At 55.7% G+C, this 23,823-nt stretch overlaps 1 protein-coding gene across 1 annotated transcript in view; it reads left to right on the top strand.

Annotated features, from left to right (window-relative positions):
• KATNIP (katanin interacting protein) overlaps window positions 1–16,613 on the top strand; it is a 236,339-nt gene extending 219,726 nt beyond the window's left edge. Inside the window, exons 20-28 of the mRNA XM_006070561.4 lie at window positions 3,589–3,754; window positions 6,988–7,145; window positions 8,619–8,683; window positions 10,241–10,351; window positions 11,156–11,295; window positions 13,137–13,238; window positions 13,797–13,957; window positions 14,094–14,182; window positions 14,724–16,613. Coding sequence (XP_006070623.4) covers window positions 3,589–3,754; window positions 6,988–7,145; window positions 8,619–8,683; window positions 10,241–10,351; window positions 11,156–11,295; window positions 13,137–13,238; window positions 13,797–13,957; window positions 14,094–14,182; window positions 14,724–14,782 — 1,051 coding nt within the window. The 3' untranslated portion in view covers window positions 14,783–16,613. The remainder of the gene's footprint in view (window positions 1–3,588; window positions 3,755–6,987; window positions 7,146–8,618; window positions 8,684–10,240; window positions 10,352–11,155; window positions 11,296–13,136; window positions 13,239–13,796; window positions 13,958–14,093; window positions 14,183–14,723) is intronic.
• The last annotated feature ends 7,210 nt before the right edge of the window (window positions 16,614–23,823 follow it).

The raw sequence follows: 23,823 nt of genomic DNA, 5'->3' as shown, positions 1-23,823 counted from the left end.
CAGGCTCCCCCATCCCTGGGATTCTCCAGCCAAGAACACTGGAGTGGGTTGCCATTTCCTTCTCCAATGCGTGAAAGTGAAAAGCGAAAGGGAAGTCACTGTCCGACTCCCAGCGACCCTATGGACTGCAGCCCACCAGGCTCCTCCGTCCATGGGATTGTCCAGGCAATAGTACTGGAGTGGGGTGCCATTGCCTTCTCCATATTATATATTAGTTATATATATTATTATAATTATATATTATTATAATAATTATATATATTTATTATATATAATTTATACTATACTATACTATTATATTATACTAACATTATACTAATTATAAAGTATTACTGGATTAATTAATATTTAAAATATTACTGGATTTAAAATCCAGATTACCAGATTACTGCATCAGTAAAATCCAGATTTTACTGCATCACTGTGGTATTGTTTAACTTGTTCCTCAAGCTCCTGTATTTCTTGTAAACTGTTCACTAGATCATATTGAGATTTGGCCATTAGGGAAGACGTAGCTATCAGGTCATGTATGTAACTGCATATTTCCTTCGGACTCGTGGGACATCTGGTTTTCAGGCTTTTCGTGATGCTGTTAGCCAACACTTGGAGGTTAGATCTACTGCTCTTTTAGGGGTTGTGGCATGGTGATAGACTGATCCTATCACTCTTTTTGTTTGTTTTTGTCAGTAAAGGGAAAATTTGCCTCAATTACTTGGTTACTTTGAGGTACAGTTCAAACAGGAAAGACAGTTTGATGCTTGATTCTTTCCCTTTATTTCTTCAATTTTCAAAAGAGCAAAATTGTTTCTCTAGAATCCTTTAAAACATTTGTTTGCTTTTGACTACCATAAACTCATGGATTTAAATCTCCTGTGTCTGAAGGGTTTCAATCTACTGCAGTTTTTATCCTATGGATGCTCAAATTGATCCCTCTTTGGACACTGGGGGCTCCCGAATCCTTCTGTAAAATAGTCTCTCATAGCTGCCTTCCTTTCTGATACGACAAGGAATCCCAGATTCCTCTTGTACATGTATTATCCCCGGTATGGGATCAGCCATTTCTCCTAGAAGCCCAGGCTCCTTCTGGTGGGAAATGGTATTTAGAGACCATAGTCTAGCCACTAGGGATGCTCATTGCTACTGGGTCAGTCCTTGTTTCTAGGCTTTTTTTGTGGACAGAGCTAGGAAGTACCATTTCTATATTCTTGAGAGTGTCCATTAGGGAATTCCCTTCACTGTCAGCTCTGAGCGCTTCAGCAGGTCTCTCCACACTCAGAACTGGGCAGTAGTTCTTCTTTGGAAGTGGCCCCATTTCTAGGACAGGGAGGTAATTGCTTTTGGAAGGAAACAGAAGGTTCTCTAGTGGTAGACCTCAGCCAGCTTAATTCCACAAACACCCCAGGGTTAAACTGCTGAATTTTCTCAGTTCTAAGATGCCAGCAGTTGTAAGACATACCATCCATCAATTTAATAACAACCTTTTAGAGGAAAAAAAAAGAAACATTACCTTCTTGGATGAACACTTTGCTTGTAAGATTTATTCCAAGTCCACACATGTATACCTGTGGCAGATTCATTTTGATATTTGGCAAAACTAATACAGTTATGTAAAGTTTAAAAATAAAATAAAATTAAAAAAAAAAAAAAGGAAAAGCAAAGTTTATCTTAAAATCTAGGAGGGACTTCCGTGGTTAAGACTTCACCTTCCAGTCCAGGATGTATGGGTTCGATCCCTGGTTGGGGATCTAAGAGCCCACATGCCTCTCAACTAAAAAACCAAAACGTAAAACAAGCAATATTGTAACAAATTCAATAAAGACTTAAAACAATTAATAACAATAAATTAGATCTAGGAAACATGGCAGCAGCCTGAGGCCCTACCAGGGGCCTCAAAGCTTCAAAGTCACCTGGAAAATGGGATAGCACAGGGAGGGGGGCCACCCAAGAGGCTGAGAGGTGGGTTCCTATCTCCAGGGCCAGGCCTCTCAGTGGAAGAGAGACCAGGGCTGGGGTCAGGGCTGAGGTGTGCTGGACAGAATCGGGAAGGATGAGGCAGGAGAACCAGAAACTGGCCTGGGTGGAAGTGCAGTATGGGCCAGCTGGCGAGCTCTTTTAGAACATGATGGGGCTTCCCCAGTGGCTCAGTGGTAGAGAACCCACCTGCCAATGCAGGGGACACAGGTTAGATCCCTGGTCCGGGAAGATCCCACATACCAAGGAGGAGCTAAGTCGGTGTACCACAGCTACTAAGCCTGTGCTCTGGAGCCCGGGAGCTGCAACTAGCGAGCCCACAAGCCACAGCTACTGAAGCCTGCACCTCTTGGAGCCTGTGCTCTGCAACAAGAGAAGACACCACAGTGAGAAGCCTGCCCACTGCAACTAGAGAGTAGCCCCCGCTCTCCGCAACTAGAAAAAAGCCCGCATAGCAACGGAGACTCAGCACAGCTGAAAATAAAATTATTTTTTAAAAAAAGAACGTGAGGGTGCTGGGGGCTCCCGCCCAGTGGTGGGCAGGCTGCCCTGGGCCACCCAGGCTGAGTGACTACAGGCCAGACCACCTCCCTCCAGAGGCACCTGCCCCTTCTCGTGCTTGTCCCACGGCGGGAGCTCCCAAGTTCTCCCTGGTGCTTTAGTATCTTTCTCCTCCAGCACAAGGAAGAAGGAATAGAGTTCTTTCCAAATGTACCATAGAGTCAATACAGTATTTTACAGAAAGCTGGGGAAATAGAAATTGTCACTTCCCATCCCCTCTGACAGAAACATATTTTTCATTTTTGGTGATCTCTCTTGGTCCTTGGCCTCGTTTTACAACATTAAAGCCAGTGCTCCTGCCATCCCACAGCCTGCCCTTTCGCTTTATCCTTTTCCCATCATCCTCGTGATGATCATATTCACTACTGTTTGATGTACTGAACGTTTCCCTCTTTTGAGATCTTTCAGGGTTGGTTTGTTTGTTGCTAATGTAAGTAATATCTAGGTACAGATGGCTTTCTGACATGCCGAATAAACTTTTCTTAGGAGGAAAAATTCTAGAAGTGGGACCACTGGGTTAAAGAGTCCTGAAAAATAATACATGCCCCACCTCCATCCTTTTCAAAAACCTTGATGATCGCTTCACTGTACCCTTATCAGCATCTAAGTGTTAGTCGCTCGGTCGTTTCCAACTCTTTGTGACCCCGTGGCCTGTAGCCCACCAGGCTCCTCGGTCCATGGGATTTCCCAGGCAAGAATACTGGAGTGGGTTACCATTTCCTTCTCCAAGGGATCTTCCCAATCCAGGGATCCAACCCAGTCTCCCACATTGCAGGCAGATTCTTTACCGTCTGAGCCACCAGATAATCCCTTTAATAGCACAGGCTGTTGTCTCCCCCAGTTTCTTGTTTTGTCTAACTTCACAGATAAGTGATGACTCCTCACTGTTGCTTTGATTAGTCTCACCTCCCCTTCATGAGCCTGATCCAGCCAGGCTCGTGCCAGGCAGGGGCGGCCGTCGTGGTGGGGAGAGGAGTGGGTGCCGACCCCATGCTGTGAGTTCTCCCAGCTGACCGGGCTGCCCTCAGCTCTCCCCGCCTTCCCCACTGAGCACAGGTTAATTGATGGAGCCAACATCACGATGGAGGATGAGCATATGTGGCTGATCCCCTTCTTGCCGGGGCTGGACCACGTGGTCACGATCCGCTTCGACAGAGCCGAAAGCATCGCAGGCCTTCGCTTCTGGAACTACAATAAATCTCCCGAGGACACCTATCGAGGGGTAAGCCGGGGAACAGCGGCCGCGCTCCGTCCACTGTCAGGGAAACAGCGCCTTGATGAATGGCTGGTGTGGCTGCCGGAGAGGAGCATAAATCCTCCAGAACTTTCCAAATGGAGCTGGGGGAGGTTACCACCGGGGAGCGAGAGAGCTGCTGCCGTTTCCTTCTTCTGCAAACAGCAAATGCAGGCGAAAGAGCCCAGGGCAGACTCGGGGAACTGCAGTGCCTCGTGGCCTCCGGGGACTCAGGGGTCCTCAGCGGGCCCCCCCCCACCCCCTGTCCACAGTGCCTACTTGCACAGCCCTGGTTCCCTGAGAGCTTTGGGAACCACGTCTGGGCTGAGGGCTTCTCACACCTTTGTCATTTCACTGGACCCACATCCCAGCCTCTGGGAGGCAGGTGTTACTACCCCCATCTTTCAGAATATTGAAAACCGAGGTTCAGAAAGGCCCAGGCACTCATCCAAGGTCACACAGCTAGAGGCCCCGTCCTCATGTGCCCGGCTTGGTTGCCTACACTCTGATTTCCACACTGTGTTCTTCTCCCTACTGGGTGTGGAAAAGCAGTTATCAGGAGGTGGCTTGTGGAAAAGAGTTATTAGGAGGTGCCCCCTTTCATGGGCTTTTCTGACCGGTGTGCCCATGAACCATGAGACAGTTGTCCCTTCCCACTACATAGATGTGATGATGACCAGGTCACCTAAAGGTCGGCAATGCAGTTAAGACCCTAAAGTCACCAGGCTCTGCGTCTGAGTCTGTGTGACCATTGGCACGTGGCCTGCCTTCTCTGGACCTCAGTTTCCTTGTCTATGAAAGGAAGAGGAGAAGGACACCTGCCTCTACCCCACAGAGGTTGACAAGGCCAGAACCTGGCCTGTGAGGCTGCCCTGAGCCCAGGTCTGGGCTCCTTACCACTTCCAGGGCCTCAAGACGCTGGTCATTTATCACAGCAGAATGAGCAGTCCCCCTTCCACCATGCCCACCCCGCCCCTAACCTCTTTCAGGAGCCTTGGCTCCCCTGAGCATGCAATTTACAAACCCCCCGCCCGAGGCTGCCCTGGTGTCTGTAAGCATGCTCTCAGGTCAAGCGCGTATAAAATGTCAGCTATATTGGCATTAAAAAACATTCTTCTGCCTCAACTTGTGCCTCTGGGCCTTGCTCTTCCCTTGAGTGAATCCGTCTGTCCAGTTGAGCTTCCACGATGCTAGATTTATGCTGGGCCTGGGGCCCCTCTTCCCAGGTGTGGCCCCCACCAGCTGCAGTGCCAGTGACGAGTGGCCACCGTTGGGGGGTGGGCACCATCTGAGAGGGTGCAACCGGGCCGCAGTGGGATGGAAACTCTGGCCCCCTCCCTCCCTCCCTAGGAAAGGGTGCCTCAGATGTCTACCCCACAAGGCACTCCTGGGCACCCTGGCTCCGGGCCCCTGGCATGAGGTTAGAGCCAAGCCTGGCACTCCGGGAGGTGGGCTCCACACCCCTCCAGTGTGTCCTTGGGCAAATTGTTGGCCTCTCTGAACTCTAGTTTCCTTCGCTGTAATTAAAGCTCCCCCTGAGAGAACGAATGAGGGGCTGGAGAAGTCAGGGATGCTTCCTGGAAGAGGTGGTGGTTCTAGAAGAAGGACAAGGGCTTCCTGGGCCTCGGCTTCACTTCAGGTGGCTTTCTCCACCGGGCAAACCCTGGCAGTGCTAGACTTACATCCTGCCTCCTCCAAGTCCAGCAGAAGAGAGAACTCCTCTTTGCAAGCAAGCCAGCAAAACCCCAGGAGCCATGCCGATTGTTCTAGTCGAGTTCCATCTCTCTGAACCAATCACATGGCTAGGGGGTGACAATTCTCCATGTGGCCAGGCCTGGGGCCTGGGCAGGAACCTGAGGAAAGCAGAGTGGAGGTAGAGCCACAGCTTTGGGGTTGCCACATCCAGCTGTGCCTGGAGCTAGCCCCTCTAACACCCTCTAGGTGTATGCACCCTGTGACTGACTAGGAAGTGAAAGTGAAAGTCTCTCAGTCATGTCCGACTCTTTGCGACCCCATGGACTATACAGCATGGAATTCTCCAGGCCAGAATACTGGAGTGGGTAGCCTTTCCCTTCTCCAGGGGATCTTCCCAACCCAGCAGTCAAACAGGGGTCTCCTGCATTGTAGGCAGATTCTTTACCATCTGAGCTACCAGGGAAGCCCTGACTGACTGTGGGGACCCCCTAACTGCTGAAGGAATGAAGGGCCCCCAGGTACATTGTAATCATGAGACCTAAGTCAGGGCCCCTTTCTTTCTGCACAGAGAAGCCTCTCTGTGTCTCCCAGGGGTGAAACGCCATTGGTTTGGTCGGCGGCGGTCCGTTCTGCTAACCATGAAGGAGCCCTAACTCCCCTTCTCTGCTCTCTGCTTCCCTGCCCAGGGGACCAGAGCTGAGCCACCTCAGACCCTGCCATTAGGCTCTGACATTGAATGGCTGGTCGCAGCCATCCGGCTAGCAAAATCTGGCCTAGAACAGGGGGACGTGTTAGCCCACATCCAATCAATTCAGCCAGCTCTCAGTAAACACCTACTGTGTGCTGGGCCCTAAGGTGGATGTAGAGATAATCCAGCCAGGGTCTGCCATCAGGGAGCCCAGAAACCACCCAGGACATAGCTATGGGGTACCTGCCCTTAACAGGATGGGCCAAGGGCTCAAGAAGGAAAATCAGGAAGGAGTCCACTTCTGTCTCGAGGGAAAGGGCTAGGAGAGGAGAGGAGGTGTGAATCGGGGGTGGAGAAGGATGATCTAGGAAAACACTGGCCCACTGTGTGCCAGGCACTGTTCTGTTCTGGAGACTTTATGTAAGTTAGCTCCTCACTGAGCCCATTTAACAGATGAGGAAAATTGAGGCAGAGGGGTCAAATAACTTGCACAGCTACTCACGGTGGATCCCAGAGCAGCTGAGTCCGTGCCCTTGACGACCCCAGCCCTCTGCAGCTGAGTAGACCAGAGAAGGTCCATATGTGTCCTCCGTGGCAGGGGCCTCACCCAACTGCTCCTCTGCTGTCTGCCCAGGCGCCTGGCACAGAGTAGGGATGGCAATTGGAAAGGAGCCCCCTGACCAGGTGGGGTCTGGTCTGGGAGGAAGGCCTGGGGGGTTCTGTGAAGGCCCTCGGTCGTAAATGGCAGCTACCAGGACCTCCAGCCACATCAGCTCTCACCACCCTCCTCACACCAGCTCCTTCTCTTCAGCCTTGTTGTTTTTTTTTCATTTGCTAGGCCAAGATTGTCCACGTCTCCCTGGATGGCCTGTGCGTCTCCCCTCCTGAGGGCTTCCTCATCCGGAAGGGACCAGGCAACTGCCACTTTGACTTTGCTCAAGAAATCCTCTTTGTGGACTACCTGCAGGCCCGACCGTTGCCCCCGCCAGCCCAGAGGTGAGTGGAGCGGCTCCCCAGACGGTCCTTCCCAGCCTACGGGCCCTGGCTTTGCATCAGGCTCTGAAGCCTGTACCTAAAGCGCTTTGAAGTGATGATCAAACACATTGCTTTTCAACTTGGCCAGTTTTCTAAAGCTTAGCCAAGCCTCTCCGGAAGCCTGGGGATGTACCCACCTTGTCTGGGGATGTTTGGGTTTCTCACAGTCTTGGGTGTTTGAGATTTTAAATGCTTCATTGGGCTTCCTGCTGGGGAAAGAGGCTCCAGGCTGCCTAGATTCCAGAAACCCCCCCTGGCCCCTTCGTCGAGGGGCCTCCTTCGTCTCGTTTCTGTGTTCCTGATTTAGAAAGATTCAGAGAGGAAAACGGAGCCTAACATTTCATGGATTCACTGGGATTGCTTGGCCCCAGTCTCAGCTGCTTTAAGTTGCTAACAATTTGTAAATGCCACGTTAAGTTTACTCATTTAAACCCCCTGATGTCCAAATACCAGAGGCCAAGCTCTCGAAACAAAATGAGTTTCCCTCTTCTGTAGCTGGCATCACTCCTGGGGCCAGATACTGGAAATAGTCACTTAATTACAACATTGCCCTTGAAATTGAAGAAAGCAGGCCAGAGCCAGAAGTCACTGGCGGTAGACCAGGGAGAGAAGCCCTGCAGGGAGGAATCTGGGGGAGGAGAGAGGCTCCCTCCTGGGTGCCTGCTCTGAGCCAGATGCTTTGTATTCATCCTTCAGATAATCCTTTCAACCATCTTTGAAGCAGGGGTTGTTATGCCCATTTCACAGATGTGGGGACTGAGGCCCAGGCTGGTGAAACCACTTGCTCAGGATCCACAAAGCCAAAGCCTGCAGGGCTCTCCCCACCTCCCAGCCTCCTCTCCCTGCCTGTCTCCTATCCCAGCCCACACCCCTGACTGGCTGCTTTTGGGGGCAAACACCAACTGCCCAGCTCCTTCCCACCAGCCTTTGCTCTGGGTGCTGTTTGTCTTGGAAGGCTCAGCTCTGACTCTTCCCATGGCTGCTTTCTCCTTAGCTCAGACATCACATTCCTGACCACCGCCTGGGGTAGTAACTTGCCCGCTCCCAGCACCACAATCCGTGGGTCCATCATGGGTCTCAGCTCTTAGCATTGAGTGGACTTAACCTTGTTCATGAAGGGACTGAGGTCGAATGGGATGGTTCAGAGTGTGGACCCTGAAACCAGACGACCTCAGGTCACATCCCACTTCTGCCACCTCCCAGCTGTGTGACCCTGAGCAAGTGACTTCACTTCCTTGTGCTCCAGGGACGTGAGAGAACTCAGCTCCCAGGGTTGCTGTGAGGATTATGAGTCAAACCGGAGGGGACGACCCTCTCCTGGTGGATGGGAACTCCGTGTGAGCAGAAGCTTGTCTGTCCCTCCCCCACCGCCTCCCAGCGGGAATAACTGACCAGCGATTCGGGCCACTGCAATCCTCTGCTTCTGTGTTGCAGGCTGGACACGAAGCACCTGGAGCGGGCGAGCATGGACTACGAGGCGCCCCCGATGCCCTGCGGCTGTATCCTCCTCCTCTTGGTGTTTAGTTACTCAGTCGTGTCTGACTCTTTTGAGACCCCATGGCCTGCAGGCCACCAGGCTCCTCTGTCCATGGGCTTTCCCAGGCAAGAATACTGGAGTGGGTTGCCATTTCTTCCTCCAGGGCATCTCCCCCACTCAGGGATCGAACCCAAGTCTCCCGAGTTGCCCGCACGGCAGGAGGATTCTTTACTGCTGAGTCATCCGGGGACTCCTCCTCCTGCCACCCACACGTTGCACATCGAAGGCCTTTGGGGCCACACCCAGAACCCAGGAAGAGGGCCAGGCCCTTGTAGCTCCTTGCTGGCCCTGGGGCAGGATCTGGGTGTTCGCTGCGGCACTGGGTCTCAGCCAGGCCGCAGCCGAGGCAGCGGAGCCCGTGCAGGGAAACTGCGGAGAGGTTGGGCGGGCTCCCAGGTCCTCAGGGAGACTGGTGCTTCTGGGACTGGGGTGGGCAACACGAGTTCTAGACCCCACCCCCCTGCTGGACTGAGGTTCAGAAGGCAGTGCCAAGGACTGTCGCTGGGAGGGGCTGGAGAAGTGGGAACCCACCTGGGGATGGGGCTGGGGGCTCTCCTTGGAACCAGGCAGGGAGGAGGTGAAAAGGGAAGGAGTCGTAGCTCAAACATGCTGGACCCCTCCTGCCGCCTGGCACTGTGGCAGTGGGTCTCCTGTGTGGACCCTCTGGTTAGCCCTGTGAGGCGGGCACTGCTAGCACCCCCATTTCACAGCAGAGAACACTGAGGCCCAGGATGGTTAAGTAATTTGCCAGCTCACACAGCTGGGAAGAGGCAGAGTCAGGTCTAGTGAGCACAGACAGCCTGGCACTCTCTTGCCTGTTCTCCCCCGAGGACCACCTCCGACTTAACCCCCTCGGGGTCACCCTCCCACTTCGCAGGCTCCTTGGCCCGCCTGCTCCTGAGGATGCTGGGAGCCAGTGGAGGGCAGGGCTGCGGAAGGGCTGGCACATGGGATGCAGTCAGCAACAGGAGGGGGTCACCCTGGCACAGCCCATCCCCCCGAGCTGTGGCACCCCCACAGCCTGCCTTGCCATTCACGCCCTCCACACTTGAAGTGGCTGGAGGAGGGGACAGGTACTCTGTTCTTGTCATTTTACAATCAGGGAAACTGAGGCAGGAGGTGGTTTTTTTTTTTTTTTTGAGGTCAGGTCACTGTTCAGTCCTATACACTGAGTTTGTGACAGATGCTTCTCCATCCTGCCAGCTCCCTGAAGGACACCCTCCCTGCCCGTTGCCCTGTCTCCCGGGGCCTGGAGAAAGCTTCTGAATTCTTCAAACACACATACACACATTCATATTGCTGTTTAAATGAAAGAAAATTTCATGCCACAAACATTTTGATTGACTTCAGTCTCGGAGGGGAAAAAAATCATTTTTTTCTCTCGTTCATCTCTTTAAACCCATATATATATATATATATACACACACACACACATATATATATCCCTGTTATCTTTGTAATTGTTTCCCTCTGTTCTCCAGAAAATTAAGCCTGTTTTTTCCTTAATAACATGTTCCAGTCATTTTCCAGTTTCAGCTCCTGACCAGCTGGGGTGACCCCTATTACATCGGTCTTACCGGCCTGGAGCTGTATGATGAAAGGGGAGAAAAAATCCCTCTTTCAGAGAACAGTATCCTTTCTAGGCAGAAGAGGGGCTCCAGCCAGACTGCAGGGAGCACGGGAGGGCCCGGGGGAAGGAGCAGAATCCTTGAATGTAGAGGGAAATGTCCCTGGAGGAACCAGACCTGGAAAAAAATGCCACGGCTGCTGCTGCTCAATCACTTCAGTCGTGTCTGACTCTTTGTGACCCTATGGGCTGTACCCTGCCTGGCTCCTCTGTCCATGGAATTCTCCAGGCAAGAATACTGGAGTGGGTTGCCATGCCCTCTTCCAGGGGATCTTCCCAACTCAGGGTTCGAACCCAGGTCTCCCACTTTATAAGCGGATTCTTGACCAGCTGAGCCACCAGGGAAGCCTATAACTATTGGAGTGGGTAGCCTCTCCTTTCTCCAGGGGGATCTTCCTGACCTAGGGATTGAACCCAGGTCTCCTGCATTGCAGGCAGATTCTTTACCAACTGAGCCACTAAGGAAGCCCAGTAACCCCTTTTATTCAGGCTTCTAGCAGCTCCACGTACCCATGTTTTCCAGCCTGCTCTCTGCATACTTCCCTCTCCTTTCCTTGAAACTGGCCACCCCTCTACTCTCACCCCCACTCCCCTCAGCCTCCTCGCCTTCCTTTTACCCCAGAACATGTCTAATTTGGCTGACACTCCTCCAGCAGCCCTGAGCAGCAGACAGCGGCTCAGCCAACCCCGGCATCCCCCCCAGGCCACGCCAGCAGTGTGATGGGGGCTGGCGGCCGCAAGAGGGGCCCACAGTGCCTGGAGCCGAACACACTGCTTTGGGTTATGACAGCTTAGAGGTGTCCTCAGATATCGCCGCCTTCCCTGACAGCGTCAACTCCCTGGAGGGCGTGTGCGGGGACGTCCGGACCCCTGACAAGCTCATCGACCAAGTGAACAACACCAGCGATGGCAGACACATGTGGCTGGCCCCCATCCTGCCCGGCCTGGTGGGTTCCGGAGGCTCCCAGCCCTGGGGTGGATGGGGGGCTGGCAGGGCAGGGGGTGTGTGTGGCACTTTCTGTCCCCAGTTTCAGCGACACATCTTCCTTCCAGACCAAGTTAACCTCGAAACAAGTCAGAATGCCCAGGGGCTGCCAGGAAGGCTCAGGTCTTTGCTAACACATCTTCCCAGCCAGAGGTCTTTCCCTTTGCTCTGGGGGTGCTGATTATCAGGTGGGCCTCTGAGGCCAGGATCCCAGCACAGCAGGCCTGGGGGCGTGGACAGCCCTCGGTCCCTGTGAGCCTCCCTCTCCAGTTCTCTTTCCTGTCTCTGCTTCGCTCTCCTCTTCCCTCTAGCCTCAGCCTCTCCACATTCCTGATTTCTGCTCCTACTTTATGTCACCGGGTACTTGATCCCCACCTTGCCCTCTGTCTGTCCTCAGACCTGCCAGGTAAGCTCTTCCAACCCACCGACTCAGTCTCCCAGATCACAGACTCTACAAGTGGTCCCACCCGTCTATTTGCTCCAAGGCCTGATGGCGAACCTGGGGGTGGGCCTTTGCTCATCTGGGCCTGGCCGATGGTGGTGGCAAGGGGGGTGAGGGACCACTCGGGATGGGATGGGGCGGATCGCAGCCCCCCAGCCTCTCAGCCACGGGCTCAGATGCCTGGGTAGATGTGCAGCAGGGGCTAGGGTGCCCACCCCTGTGACCCCTGGAGGGAAGACAAGGGATACATTCTCCTCTCAAAATCCTCCCAGGAAGGGGCAGCACCCCTGCGATGTTCCATCAGATTCCCTTGAGCAGAGGCCGACCCCCCCAGCCCCAGCCCCACCACTGCAGATGGGAAATGCATAGATCTATCAGCTTTCATAACTGGGGCTGCAAACTGGTGGCCCCTAGCCAGTCTAGCCTTCGGCCATCTTGACCTTGACCAGCAGGCATTTGCCATTCTTTCACACGAAGACTTTTGGGTGTGGGGCAGTCTCCCCGTTTGTCCCTCTCTCAGCTGGACTCAAATATTTGTATCCAGTTGAGTCCCATGGGCACTCACTTGGAGGCCCCTCATCTAAATTGTTTCCATGGTACAAGCAAAGAAGGCTGACTTTTCCTGTACCCCGCTATGTCCTCTTGGGGCTGAAACCCTGGGCCTGGGTCAAAACTAAGCCTGCAGCCTGTGGCCAACAGTGAATTCTATTTGCTTTATCCTATCTTGCAAGGGCTCCCGTACTAATATTTGAGAGTGTGTTGGGGGTGGGGAGCTGGTGGGGGGCTCTTGAGTTCCACTTTACTAGCTGATTTTTGCACTGATTGGAAAACCCCCCCACCCCGCCCCCACTACCCCACACCAGAGGTTCAAAGATCTCTGCTGAAATTAACCAGCACCGCCTTCCCGGGCAGTCAGAGATGCTTTTCATTTGTGATTCGGGGAAAGGACAAACGGGTCACGGCTGTGCTGATTGCTCCCGGGGGTGGGGGGGCGTGCCTCTTGACTCTGGAGTCGGGGGCCATCGCCCTTGGCCCCCGGGAGCCCCAGACTGTGTTTCTGGGCCTGGCCTGGAGGAAAAGGAAGGGTGTCCCTGATTCTCCACGGGCATTTAAATGAGAGCCACGCCAGGCCCAGAAAACAGGCCCTTCAACAGCTAGCTCAGCGGTTTGTTGCAAACGCAGCCACACGTGACCTGACTCAAGATGGGCTTCGGGGAGATGAGAGGCGGTGAGAACCCCACGCCCGGCAGCCCCAGAGAAGCCCAGCCGGCTGACACGGGCCCACGCCTGGCACCCCCCGGCCCAGCCCCGTGCCTCTGTTCCCAAACACGCCTGTTTGAATTAGTTCCTCCCTCTGACAGGTGAACCGGGTTTATGTGATTTTCGACCTGCCCACTACGGTGTCAATGATCAAACTGTGGAATTACGCAAAAACACCACATCGAGGGGTGAAGGAGTTTGGCGTAAGTACTTATTAGCTGGGTTTTGGGAGATAATTATGCCCGTTGGTAATTAGGCCACCGGCAATTATCATTTGTCACACTTTGATTTACTTCTGTCGGCTGCAACCTCAGACACAAATGCTGGGTCCTCAGAGGCAGGGATCTATGCCATCCGTCCGTGAATTCAAAGGCTTTCTCTGAGTGATTTGAGTCATCACCCCAAAAAAACAGAACGCTGCTTTTCTTTCATCTTTTCTCCTCGAATCACAGTGGTGTGGGGAGTTCTTCCTGCCAGGGGGCAACTCAGGAGAGTGGAGGGGTCCTGGGGGTCAGAGACCCGAGTTTGCCTCTGAGCTCTGCCACGTGGATTTAAGATTTGAGCCCTTGGAGCCTCAGTATCCTCATGGGCAACGTGGGGCTGGTCCAGGCACCTTTCCTGGCCATCATGAAGATTTGAAATCACAACACGGGCTGAGTATGTAGTAGGCGAGCCTCTGGGCAGTGATGCCCTTCACGCGAGGTCACACATGGGAAGGAGGAGGGCAACGCTGGACCGCATCCCCTCTTCTGCCTGTGCAGCTCCTGGTGGATGACTTGCTCGTGTACAATGGGATCCTGGCCATGGTGGGCCACCTGGTCGGGGGCATCTTGCCCACGTGCGAGCCCACGGTGCCCTACCACACCATCCTCTTCACCGAGGACGCGGACATCTGTCACCAGGAGAAGCACACCGCCATCAGGTGCGCCCCCCACACCGACCTGGCCCCATGACCTCCCCCCACCTCCGATCTCCCCCCGCCAGCCCTAACGGTGGAGGATGGCAGGGACCTGCCGTCTGGAGCCGGAAGGCACCTTCTGGTTTTTCCCTCTCCGCAGTAATCAGGTAGAGGACCAGGATGTGCAGATGATGAATGAAAACCAAATCATTACCAACTCGAAGAGGAAGCAGAATGCAGTTGACCCAGGTCAGTTTCCTTCTCTGCTCAGAGCGCCCCTCCCACCCTGCTTCCAGGGTCTGGTTAGAACAGAGAAGGAGCTGGCAGCATCAGACACTGTCTGTCATCCCTGCCAGCCCTCAGCCCCCTCTTCTCCACCCAGGAGCCTGCCTGGGGGGCTGTGGAATGGGTGATGGGGTCAGAACCCTGGGAGTAATGTGGTATGCTTCCCGGAAGCCAGGTCTTGCGGGTACAGAGAGGAGAGGGCCATTAAGGGCAGAAGCACTATATCGAGAGGGTGGCCTTGGACCATGGGAAACCCAGAGAGGATGCGAAGGGTGAGGGCTTCCCGGAGAGGGGATGCTTGAACTCGATCCTAAAAGATGCACAGGGCTGGGCAGGCAGAGGGAACAGTGTGGGCGAGCCTGTTCCGAGCTGGAGGCTGCTGGGGGCAGAGGCCAGGTCTCCAGGGGCCTTGAGTGCTGAGACCCCGGGCGGTGTGGGTTTCACCCCCAGGGCAGGGGGATGGAGGCTAGGTAACACTGCTTCCTCTTGTGCTCCCCCTCCACAGCCTTACGCCCCAAAACCTGCATCAGCGAGAAGGAGACAGCGAGACCATGGCGGTGCTGACCGGCGAAGGAGCGGGGCTGGTCCTTTCAGCCAGGACGGGGCTCCATCACCAGCCCCCATGCAGCACCTGCGTCCCTGGCCCTCAGGAATTCGTGCGGGCCTGCCCAGACCCCAGACCCCAGAGGGCAGAAGGGAGCTGCAGTGCAGAGGGGCCCAGTGGGAAGAAGGGACTCGAGGGGTGAACCGCCCTGGGAAACACAGGAGTTCAGGGGGAAGAATGGGTGTGTGGTCTTCCACTGGCCCCTGCGGTCCTGGGGTCAGCACGGGGAGCCCAGGGACTCCTGGCTCCGTGACTTTCTGGTAAGATCCCGCAAATTGGACCCGTCATGGGATCCGTGGGCTCTGCCTGACTCGAGGTAACACAGTGACGTGGCCTGGCGAGGCCTCCCAGCCAGCCGCCCCAGGGCCCGGGGCATGGCTGAGCCAGGTGGAGGAGACCAGGCCTCAGACACCAACACCAACAGGCATGGGGCCCTGCCTTCGGAGGCCCCCACCCCCACCGCATCCCTGCCTCATCTGGGGCTGGCGGAGCTGGCCGAGAGGGTGGGGTTCTCCCCTGGACCCCTCCTGGACTGCTACCACCCCTTCACTCATCCCGGGGCTGGGAGGTCCCACCCAGGCCCGGTGGAGAAGGAGGGATCCTATGAGGGTCCCTGGTCATGCTGTATCTCTGTCCTCTGGTTAAGCCCGAGAAGGGATCGGGAACTGAGGAACTGAGGGAGCTGAACCCGCCTGCCGCCCTGAGTCGGCCCTGTACCCCCATCCGGCATGCAGGCCCCGGTCCCTACAGTGCTGCCAGGCCCAGACAGGACAGGCAGGCAGCGTCCTACCCCAGAGGCCCGGAGGGCCCATCCAGATGCCCTGTAGATGCCAGGCCGGGAGACAGAAGACCAGTGCCACAGCCGCACCCTCAGCCCCAGAGGCCATGCCCCCTGCCACTTGAACTGGCCTGGGGGTGGGGGGCGGACTCCCTCTGTCTGATCCAGGCTTTTCTCCCTTTCCATCCGTTCTTGTCCCTCTGCGTCCTGGGCCCCAGGCAGTGAGGTTCTTGTTGCCCAGGGGTCCCCACACCTTTGCCCTCTTCCAGCAGCTTCTGGGCAAGTTGGACATGTGCCTTGCCCCCACCAGCCATGTGAAGCCCAGATCGCATCTATTTTCATCTGTGTAACAAGCACAGATCAGGGACCTCATTGGTTTCCCAGTGGTTGGTAATTTCTCGTTCCAAATATTAATCCATTGTTTTCCTGGCTCCCGGCCCGGCCCCACTGCCGCCGTACTGTACTCCAAGAAGGTTCCTATGCAACCAAAAGCCCCAGCAAATACTTTATGAGCTTTGCAGCTTCAGCCGAGCAGCTATGCAAATGCGTTTTTCATTAGGAGCGTGGGGCCCGACGTGAAGATAAGGAATTGTTTCTCCCAGAGAAGATCCATAATTTTGGTAGCTTCCAAGCCCCCAGCTTCTAGGCTCACCTCACCCTCCCGGATGTGGCAAGCACCTCCACCTCTGGGCCTCCAGACTCCCAGGAGAATCGGGGGTGGTGCAGCAGAGAGGGGGAGAGTTGATCGACTTTTAGTGACCAAAACTAGTACCTTGGCTTTAAAGGGAGCCCAGCCTTCTATTCCCGCCTGAGGCATTTGTAACAGGTCAGATATGTTTGGGAGATCACACAAGTACCACACTCACTTGCTCCCAGGATCTCAGTTGATATTTATAATAATTGTATGTACCATGCAAGTTAGGAGGGGAGGGAAAAAAGCTGTACAGGCATTAACTCTAAAATAAATTTCTATTTTTTTCTCTTGCAAGATCAATAAAAGATGTTATTAAGAATATGGTCTGATGTGCTAGATTTGGGGTCAGACAAGAGGGAGACTGTGCTGCCTCCAAGAATGGACTGAGTCCACTGGAGGCCGGCCACTCCCTCTTCCCACCTGTGAATGAGGTCGTGATCCTGGCCAGATAATAGAAGCCCATACGGTTTACCAGAGAAGGCAATGGCACCCCACTCCAGTACTCTTGCCTGGAAAATCCCATGGACGGAGGAGCCTGGCAGGCTGCAGGCCATGGGGTCGCTAAGAGTGGACACGACTAAGTGACTTCACTTTCACTTTTCACGTTCATGCATTGGAGAAGGAAATGGCAACCCACTCCAGTGTTCTTGCCTGGAGAATCCCAGGGACGGGGGCGCCTGGTGGGCTGCCGTCTCTGGGGTTGCACAGAGTCGGACACGACTGAAGCGACTTAGCCGCAGCAGCATATGGTTCACAGCAGCTGTTATTCCCAGGTGGCGCTAGTGGTAAAGAACACGCCTGCCAAAGCAGGAGACGTAAGGAACTCAGGTTCGATCCCTGGGTCAGGAAGATCCCCTGGAGGAGGGCCTGGCAACCCACTCCAGTATTCTTGCCTGGCGAATCCCATGGACTGAGGAGCCTGGTGGTAGGGTCACAGAGTCGGACACAACTGAAGTGACTTAGCACATATGCCTGGAACTGACTCGTTTCACCCGAGTTCAGCCTTGGAGGGTAGGTGTGATTACAATCCTCCTTTTACAGAAACAGGAACTAAGGCGCAGAGAGGCTGAGTAACTTGCCCAAGACACTCAGCTTGGGGAGCTATTAGTATACAAATCCTGAGATAACCACGGGAGAACTGGGGTGAAATTTCCTGGACCCTGGGGTTTCCCTTCAGTATGAGTGGATCCTGAAAGCACAGCCCCCAAATTGATTGCTTGCTCCTCCTGCGGTTCCCCACCCCCACTTCCTTTAGGGTGAGTATCAGCGTCCGGATAAAGCAGCCCTCGAGTAGGAAGAAGGTTCAGTTGAAGGGGCTAGTGGTCTAGACTGCAGCTCAGTTGCCAGCAGTTGTATTGGGGGCTGGGTGAGGGGGCCCTCTGGAGACCCTCCCTCCATCTATTAAACTGGCCAGAGGGGAGAGGGCTTCTGTCCTGCCAGCATGTAGGGATAACGGCTGGGCCTCTACTGGGCCAATCCCGCCCCCGGCTCCCCTCTGAGTTCCTGTGAAGACAGAGGGGCCCTGCCCTGCCAGGGCCTGGTACTACCAGGGCTTGTGTCTCTGGGCCAGCCCAGGAGACTGTGAACGCAGGCCAGCCCTCCCTGCATTCCAGCCGTGGGCGGGGAGGCCGGCTGAGCATCCCAGCTTCTAAGCCTTTCCAACCACCAGCCAGAGCGCTGGGCCTGGGTCCCTATTGTTCACGGGCCAGGCAAGCAACACCAGGGGGCAAAGCTGGCCTTGCAGGACCTGGTCAACAGAGCAGCCCAGGCACCTTCTGCGGCTCAGAGCCCAGGGTCCCTCCACGCCAGATCTTCAGGGGGGTTGAAAGAAGCCAGGAATCCAGGTGTTGTGTTTATTTTTAATGTGAAATCTAGATTTTAAATGTTGGCTCTAAGTTAACAAACATCGAGTGAGCTAAGTAAATCCAGTTACAGGTCCTATGTAGCTGACCCTCCACCACAGCTCCCATCCTAGCTCAGCATGAACATCGGCCCCCGCGTCCTTCCTGGCTCCCCCGAGCCTGCAGTCCCTGACCTGAAAGTGAAAGTATTAGTCACTCAGTCGAGTCCCACTGTTTTCAACCCCATGGACTGTATAGCCCGCCAGGCTCCTCTATCCATGGGATTCTCCAGGCAAGAAAATTGGAGTGGGTTCCCCTCCCTTCTCCAGGGCATTTTCCCAACCGAGGGATTGAACCTGGGTCTCCTGCATTGCAGGCAAATTCTTTAGCATCTGAGCCAGCAGGGAGGCCCACAGTCCCTGATGCAAGGCTCCATGAATGCCCGGGGCTGGTTCGCCCCAGTCCTCCTCGCCTTTCCAGGGAGGTAAAGAGAGGGAAGGGACTATTCCTGGCCCCGCCCCTCTTGCCCAGGGGGGTCGGTGGAGTGACCTCAGCGGACTGAAGCTGCAGTTTCCACCCCCAGGCTTTCTGGAGAGCAGAGGCCTTCCTCTCCCTCCACATCCCGCTTCCCTGCCCATTCCCTGGGTCCCACCCCAACCCTGTAATCTACAGTGCTGTAAATCAGCCCCGAGCTGCAGCCGTCAGGGGCACGGAGGCTGGTTGGCACCCAGGCATGGCTGCAGGGAATGAATCTTGGCCGCAGCTGACAAGAGGGTTAAGGAAGAGCAGGCAGAGTCTCCCAGGGGAGCCTCCCCTCGGGCCTCCGTCCCCTGGGGACCCGCCTTCTCTGACCCACAGAGGGAAGGACCTGCTTCTGTCTGTCTGTTCTTTGGCTCCAGCACTGGCACCGGACCTGAGAGGGTCCCCCAGAGCCTGCCAAGGCCATTTCTGTGGCCAGACCAGTGGCCCCTGCCCCCACACTCGGGCTCGTTTGCTGAGATGTCCTGAGTCCCTCCCCAGACCTCACCTCCCACCCCGCCTGGAGCAGCGTGGTCCCTTCCCAAGGCCCCAGCACCTCCCCTTCCCCATCACTCAGCCTCACCCTCAGCCTCCTCGGGATTGGCTGGCTGCACTGGTCTGCCAGTTCCTTGCTTCTCTAAAAAAACTGGAAGCCATGGCAGCTCCGGTCCCGTGTTACCAGATGGTCCCAAAAGCCGGAGCTGGCCCTGAGCCCGGGCAGCGGCTCCCCAGTCACCACACTCGCCACCCGCCCCTGTCGTCTCGCGCTCGGCCTGCCGCCCTCCCCGCATGGCTTCGCGCTTCACAGCCCTACAGGCCTCCGCATTCACACCTGGAGACAGACAGGTCATTTACATGGGGGAGCAGAAGGGGACGGGGTGACAGTGATGGGGTTCCCCCCTCCTGCGCACGCGGAGGCTCTCCTGGGGCCCATCAACTCGCGCTTCTGGTGTCCAGTCAGGGAACAGGCCCAGGACAGGTGCCGGGGGGAGGTATGGGGGCCCCTGCCAACGGGCTGTGTGTCTCTGGGTGCTTGGGGCTGGCGGTCAGGCATGTCCCTGGACCTCTGCATGGCAGTCATGACACCACTTCCCGGCTCCCAGCCTCTGGGAAGCTGTCCACTCACACACACTCCTGACACGGGGGCAGGCTTTAGCAGTCATCTTCTGTAATAATAACAACCAAAGTCATGACTGTCAGTACAGGGACTTCCCTGGGGCCCAGTGGCTAAGACTGCGCTCTCAAGGCAGAGGGCCTGGGTTCGATCCCTGGTCAGGAACTAGATCCCACATGCCGCACCTAAGAGCCCACACTTTGCAACTAAAGATCCAGAATGCGGTGACTAAGACCCAGTGAAGCCAAATAAATGTCAGTCAGTACATACTAAGCTCTCATCTGACCCGGATGCTCTATGGGTTCGTCACTGAAGCCGCGTATCATGGTTTGATGCTGAGACCTCATGCTGCAGGTACCCATTTCCCAGCGAGTTGGTGATGGAGAGCAACCGGGGGCCACCTGGCCAGGGTTCGAGTCCAGACCCCACTACCTCCTAGCTGTGAGCAACCTTACGCCCATGCCTCCTCGGCTTCCTTACCCAGGCCTCAGGGCGCCCGCTGCACCCGCTCCTCAGAGTCACTCTGGGCATCCTTAGGAGCATCTCCTGGGAGGCAGGGCACACTGGCTGAGTTCCACAATGGCCCTCATCTTCTTCTTGTTCAGTCGCCCAGTCGTGTCTGACTCTTTGCGACCCCATGGCTGGCAGCGCGCCAGGCCTCCCTATTCCTCACCATCTCCCAGAGTTTGCCCAAGTTCTTGCTCATTGCATCAGTGATGCTGTCTAGCCATCTCATTCTCTGACGCCTTCTTCTCTGGCCCTCAATCTTTCCCAGCATCAGGGACTTTTCCAATGAGCCATCTGTTTGCATCAGATAACCAAAATACTGGAGTTTCAGCTTCAGCATCAGTCCTTCCAGTGAATATTCAGGGTTGATCTCCCTTAAGATTGACTGGCTTGATCTCTTTGCTGTCCAAGGGACTCTCGAGTCTTCTCAGCACCACAGTGTGAAGGCATCAATTCTTCAGCGCCCTGCCTTCTTTACAGTCCAGCTCTCACAACCATACATGACCACTGGAAAGACCACAGCCTTGACTGTACAGACCTTTGTCGGCAGAGTGATGTCTCTGCTTTTCGACACGGGAGGAGGAAATGGCAAACCACCCCAGTGTACTTGCCGTGAGAACCTCATGAATCTTCGTCTTACAGGTGTGAAAACTGAGGCTTTCACAGCAAGAGTGGCCTGGGGGCTGAGATGGGAGGCTGCTCAAAAGGGCAGCATGGCCCTCCTGATTTTCCTGGATTCCCCCCAGCCTGGGCTGGTTGGTCCATGAAGGGCGCCAGCCTTAGAGAGTGAGTGCTGTCTCCCCTCCCATGCCAGCTCTTGACCTGTGGCGCCCCTCTCTTGCCTCCTCTCCCTAACCCACCCTGCGTGCACCCCTCCCTCCACCTGACAGCCACCCACCCACCCTGGAAGTTCCAGGGGAGGGAGGGTCAGGAGTGTATGTAGAAGGGGACTTCATGCCCTGACGTACCGTCTTGGCCTCCTGGCATGGAACTCGTCCCGAGCAAAGGCCCCTTCCTGCTCCCCCAGAGCCCCAGGGCCCCTCCCTCCCCCATGTCCTGGCCAGTCCTGGCCTCTGCCCGCTGCCCACTCCCCTGCCAGGCCTCTGGCCATTCCCCAGCCTCCAGCCTCCCTGCAGGCCGAGGCTCAGACAGCATCCGTCCAAGATGAATTATGGCCCAAGAAGCAATTACCAGGGTATGGTGGGCCGGGCCGCGTGGGCACAGGGCAGAGGTCTCGCGTTGTGATTTCCTGTCTGTCTACGCAATAAATCTCCACGTGGAAGAGATTGGTTTCTCCTCATGACTGATGGTCGTTGTCTTCGGTCCCGCGGCGGGGCTGTCCTCCAGTGGGGCGGTGTAACGTGCTCATTGCCCACAGCCCCCGGTGGGGAGGCGAGGGGGGCGAGACTCCAGGCCCCCCAGGCTGTGTGCTCCAGGGCTCCATCTCTCCTGGCTTGGGGACAAGGGCTTTTCTAAGTCATCCACTTGGAGAACAGTCTTTCCTGGTTTTCACCAAGGCCCCGCGTGGCCTACAGCATCCCTGCCTGCATAGCATCGAAGCCCAGGAGGGAGGCTCAGAGAAAGGCCGGTCCAGTCCCGGCGCTCCCTACCCCCTCACTCCCTCCCCACCTCCCAGCAGGACCCACAGCAGCCCCTCTCTGGTCACCTTGCCTCAGCCCTTCACCCCATCTCCCAGACCCGGATGCACTTCCCAAAATGAAAAGCCGATGTGTCCACCTCTTAAAACCCTCCTGTCAGCGGTTCTCTGCAGCCTTCGGGTGAAGGTCAAACTTCCCATCACCATGAGGCCCCACACCAGCTGACCCCAGATGCACACTCAGCAGCAACCCTCATGCCCTCACCTGGGGCTACAGGCACCGTGTCCTGCCCCAGGGCTGCACCCAGGCACACGGCATTCTGTCAGCCCCAGGGCCTTTACACATGCTCTGACTTCTACCCACACCATCTCACCACCTCCTTCCTCACCCCTCAGTCCCTGCTGCCATGGCCCTTCCTCTGAGAGGCCCACTCTCACCCCTGCAGTTTAAATTCGGACTTTCTGTGGTTCGCCTACACAGCACTTCTCACAATCTGAACTGAAAACTTTTGCTTTGGAATTATCAGAGTCATCTCTGTTTCCTCCCTGGAATACGCCCTCCACGAGGATGGAATCGGTGCCTTTCTGACTCGCCGTGGCAGCTCCAGTGCACACTCAGCGCCTGCCACACGGAAGCCCCTTGGCAAATAGTTCTCGATGAATGAAGACCCACACAGGTCAGCAATAGTCTCGGGATTTTAACTAACTCCTCAGCCCTGGGTGCTTTCCTCTGTCCCCACTTCCTCCCAAACGAGGGGTTGGCACCCTGGTGGCAGCAGCTTCCCCCAGGGATGGGCTTCCCAGCACACTGCGTCCTCAGGCCCGGCTGCCGGCGGATGAATGGCCATGAATCAAGTTGACATTACCATTGCCCGAGGGAGCGTGTGGCTGGATGGGTGGGCTTTGGTGGAGGCTGCAGGGAAGACGGCTCGTCATAGCCACCAGCCCAAAGGGGCAGTCAGCCCAGTGACCTCCAGCGGCCTGGACCTGCCAGTTAGCCCCCAGGCAGGGGAAGGACCAGGGCCCCGAGGCACCTGAGGAGAAAGGGGGTGGAGAGTTGGACACTACTGAGAGACTGAACCTAGCACAGGGTGGCTTCCCAGGTGGCGCTAGTCGTAACCTGCCTGCCAACACAGGAGACAATGAGACGCGGGTTCGATCCCTGGGTCAGGAAGATACCGTGGAAGACGGCCTAGCAACCCACTTCAGTATCCTTGCCTGGGGAATTCCATGAACAGAGGACCCTGGTGGGCCAGAATCCATGGAGTCACAGAGTCGGACACGACTGAAGCGAATTAGCACGTGCGCTCACACACACACACACACACCTGAGCAAACACGACAGAGCCCCATTCAGGGTGGTGGGCACGTGCACACCCAGGTCCAGGGCTGGTGTGTATCCAGCACCAGCACGTGCACACAGGAGTGTGTGCTCAGCGTCAGCGGGCGCACACAGACGTGGGTGGGTTAGCACGTGTGCATGAACAATTGCTCACTCAAGTTTGTACAATGTTGAGGTGGGTGTGTCCACACAAGCCCAGGTGTGTGGCTACAGGGAGGCTGGAAGCAGGTGTCCAGGGCAGAACAGGCTGTGTAAGAGCTACTCTGGGCTGTGGGTCAAGCCAGCCTATGAGGGTCAAGGTCAGCATCCAAGGCCAACAGCCTTTCTATCTGTGGAGAGGGATGGTCTGCTTGGTGCAGGGGATGGGCAGGAAAAGTTGTGCAGGAGTGGGAGGAGGGGGCTTTGCCTCCCCATCCAGGCCTCTGTGTGCTCACCCAGGACCCCTGCTTTCAAACCAGGTGGTCCTCCCTGCTCCCAGGTGCAGGCAGACAGAGTGGCATGAAGACAACCCTCCCAGTAATTCCCAGTAGGGACCCATTGGGATTGCTCACCTGGCCTGCCTGGAAGTGCTTCCTTTTGTCTAAACTGCAGCCTTCTTGCTGCAGCCTC

This window comes from Bubalus bubalis, chromosome 24 (genome assembly GCF_019923935.1).
Source record: "Bubalus bubalis isolate 160015118507 breed Murrah chromosome 24, NDDB_SH_1, whole genome shotgun sequence".
Lineage (NCBI taxonomy): Eukaryota > Metazoa > Chordata > Mammalia > Artiodactyla > Bovidae > Bubalus > Bubalus bubalis.
Note: the sequence above shows the minus strand (reverse complement) of the source record. Positions and strands in the feature narration are given on the sequence as shown.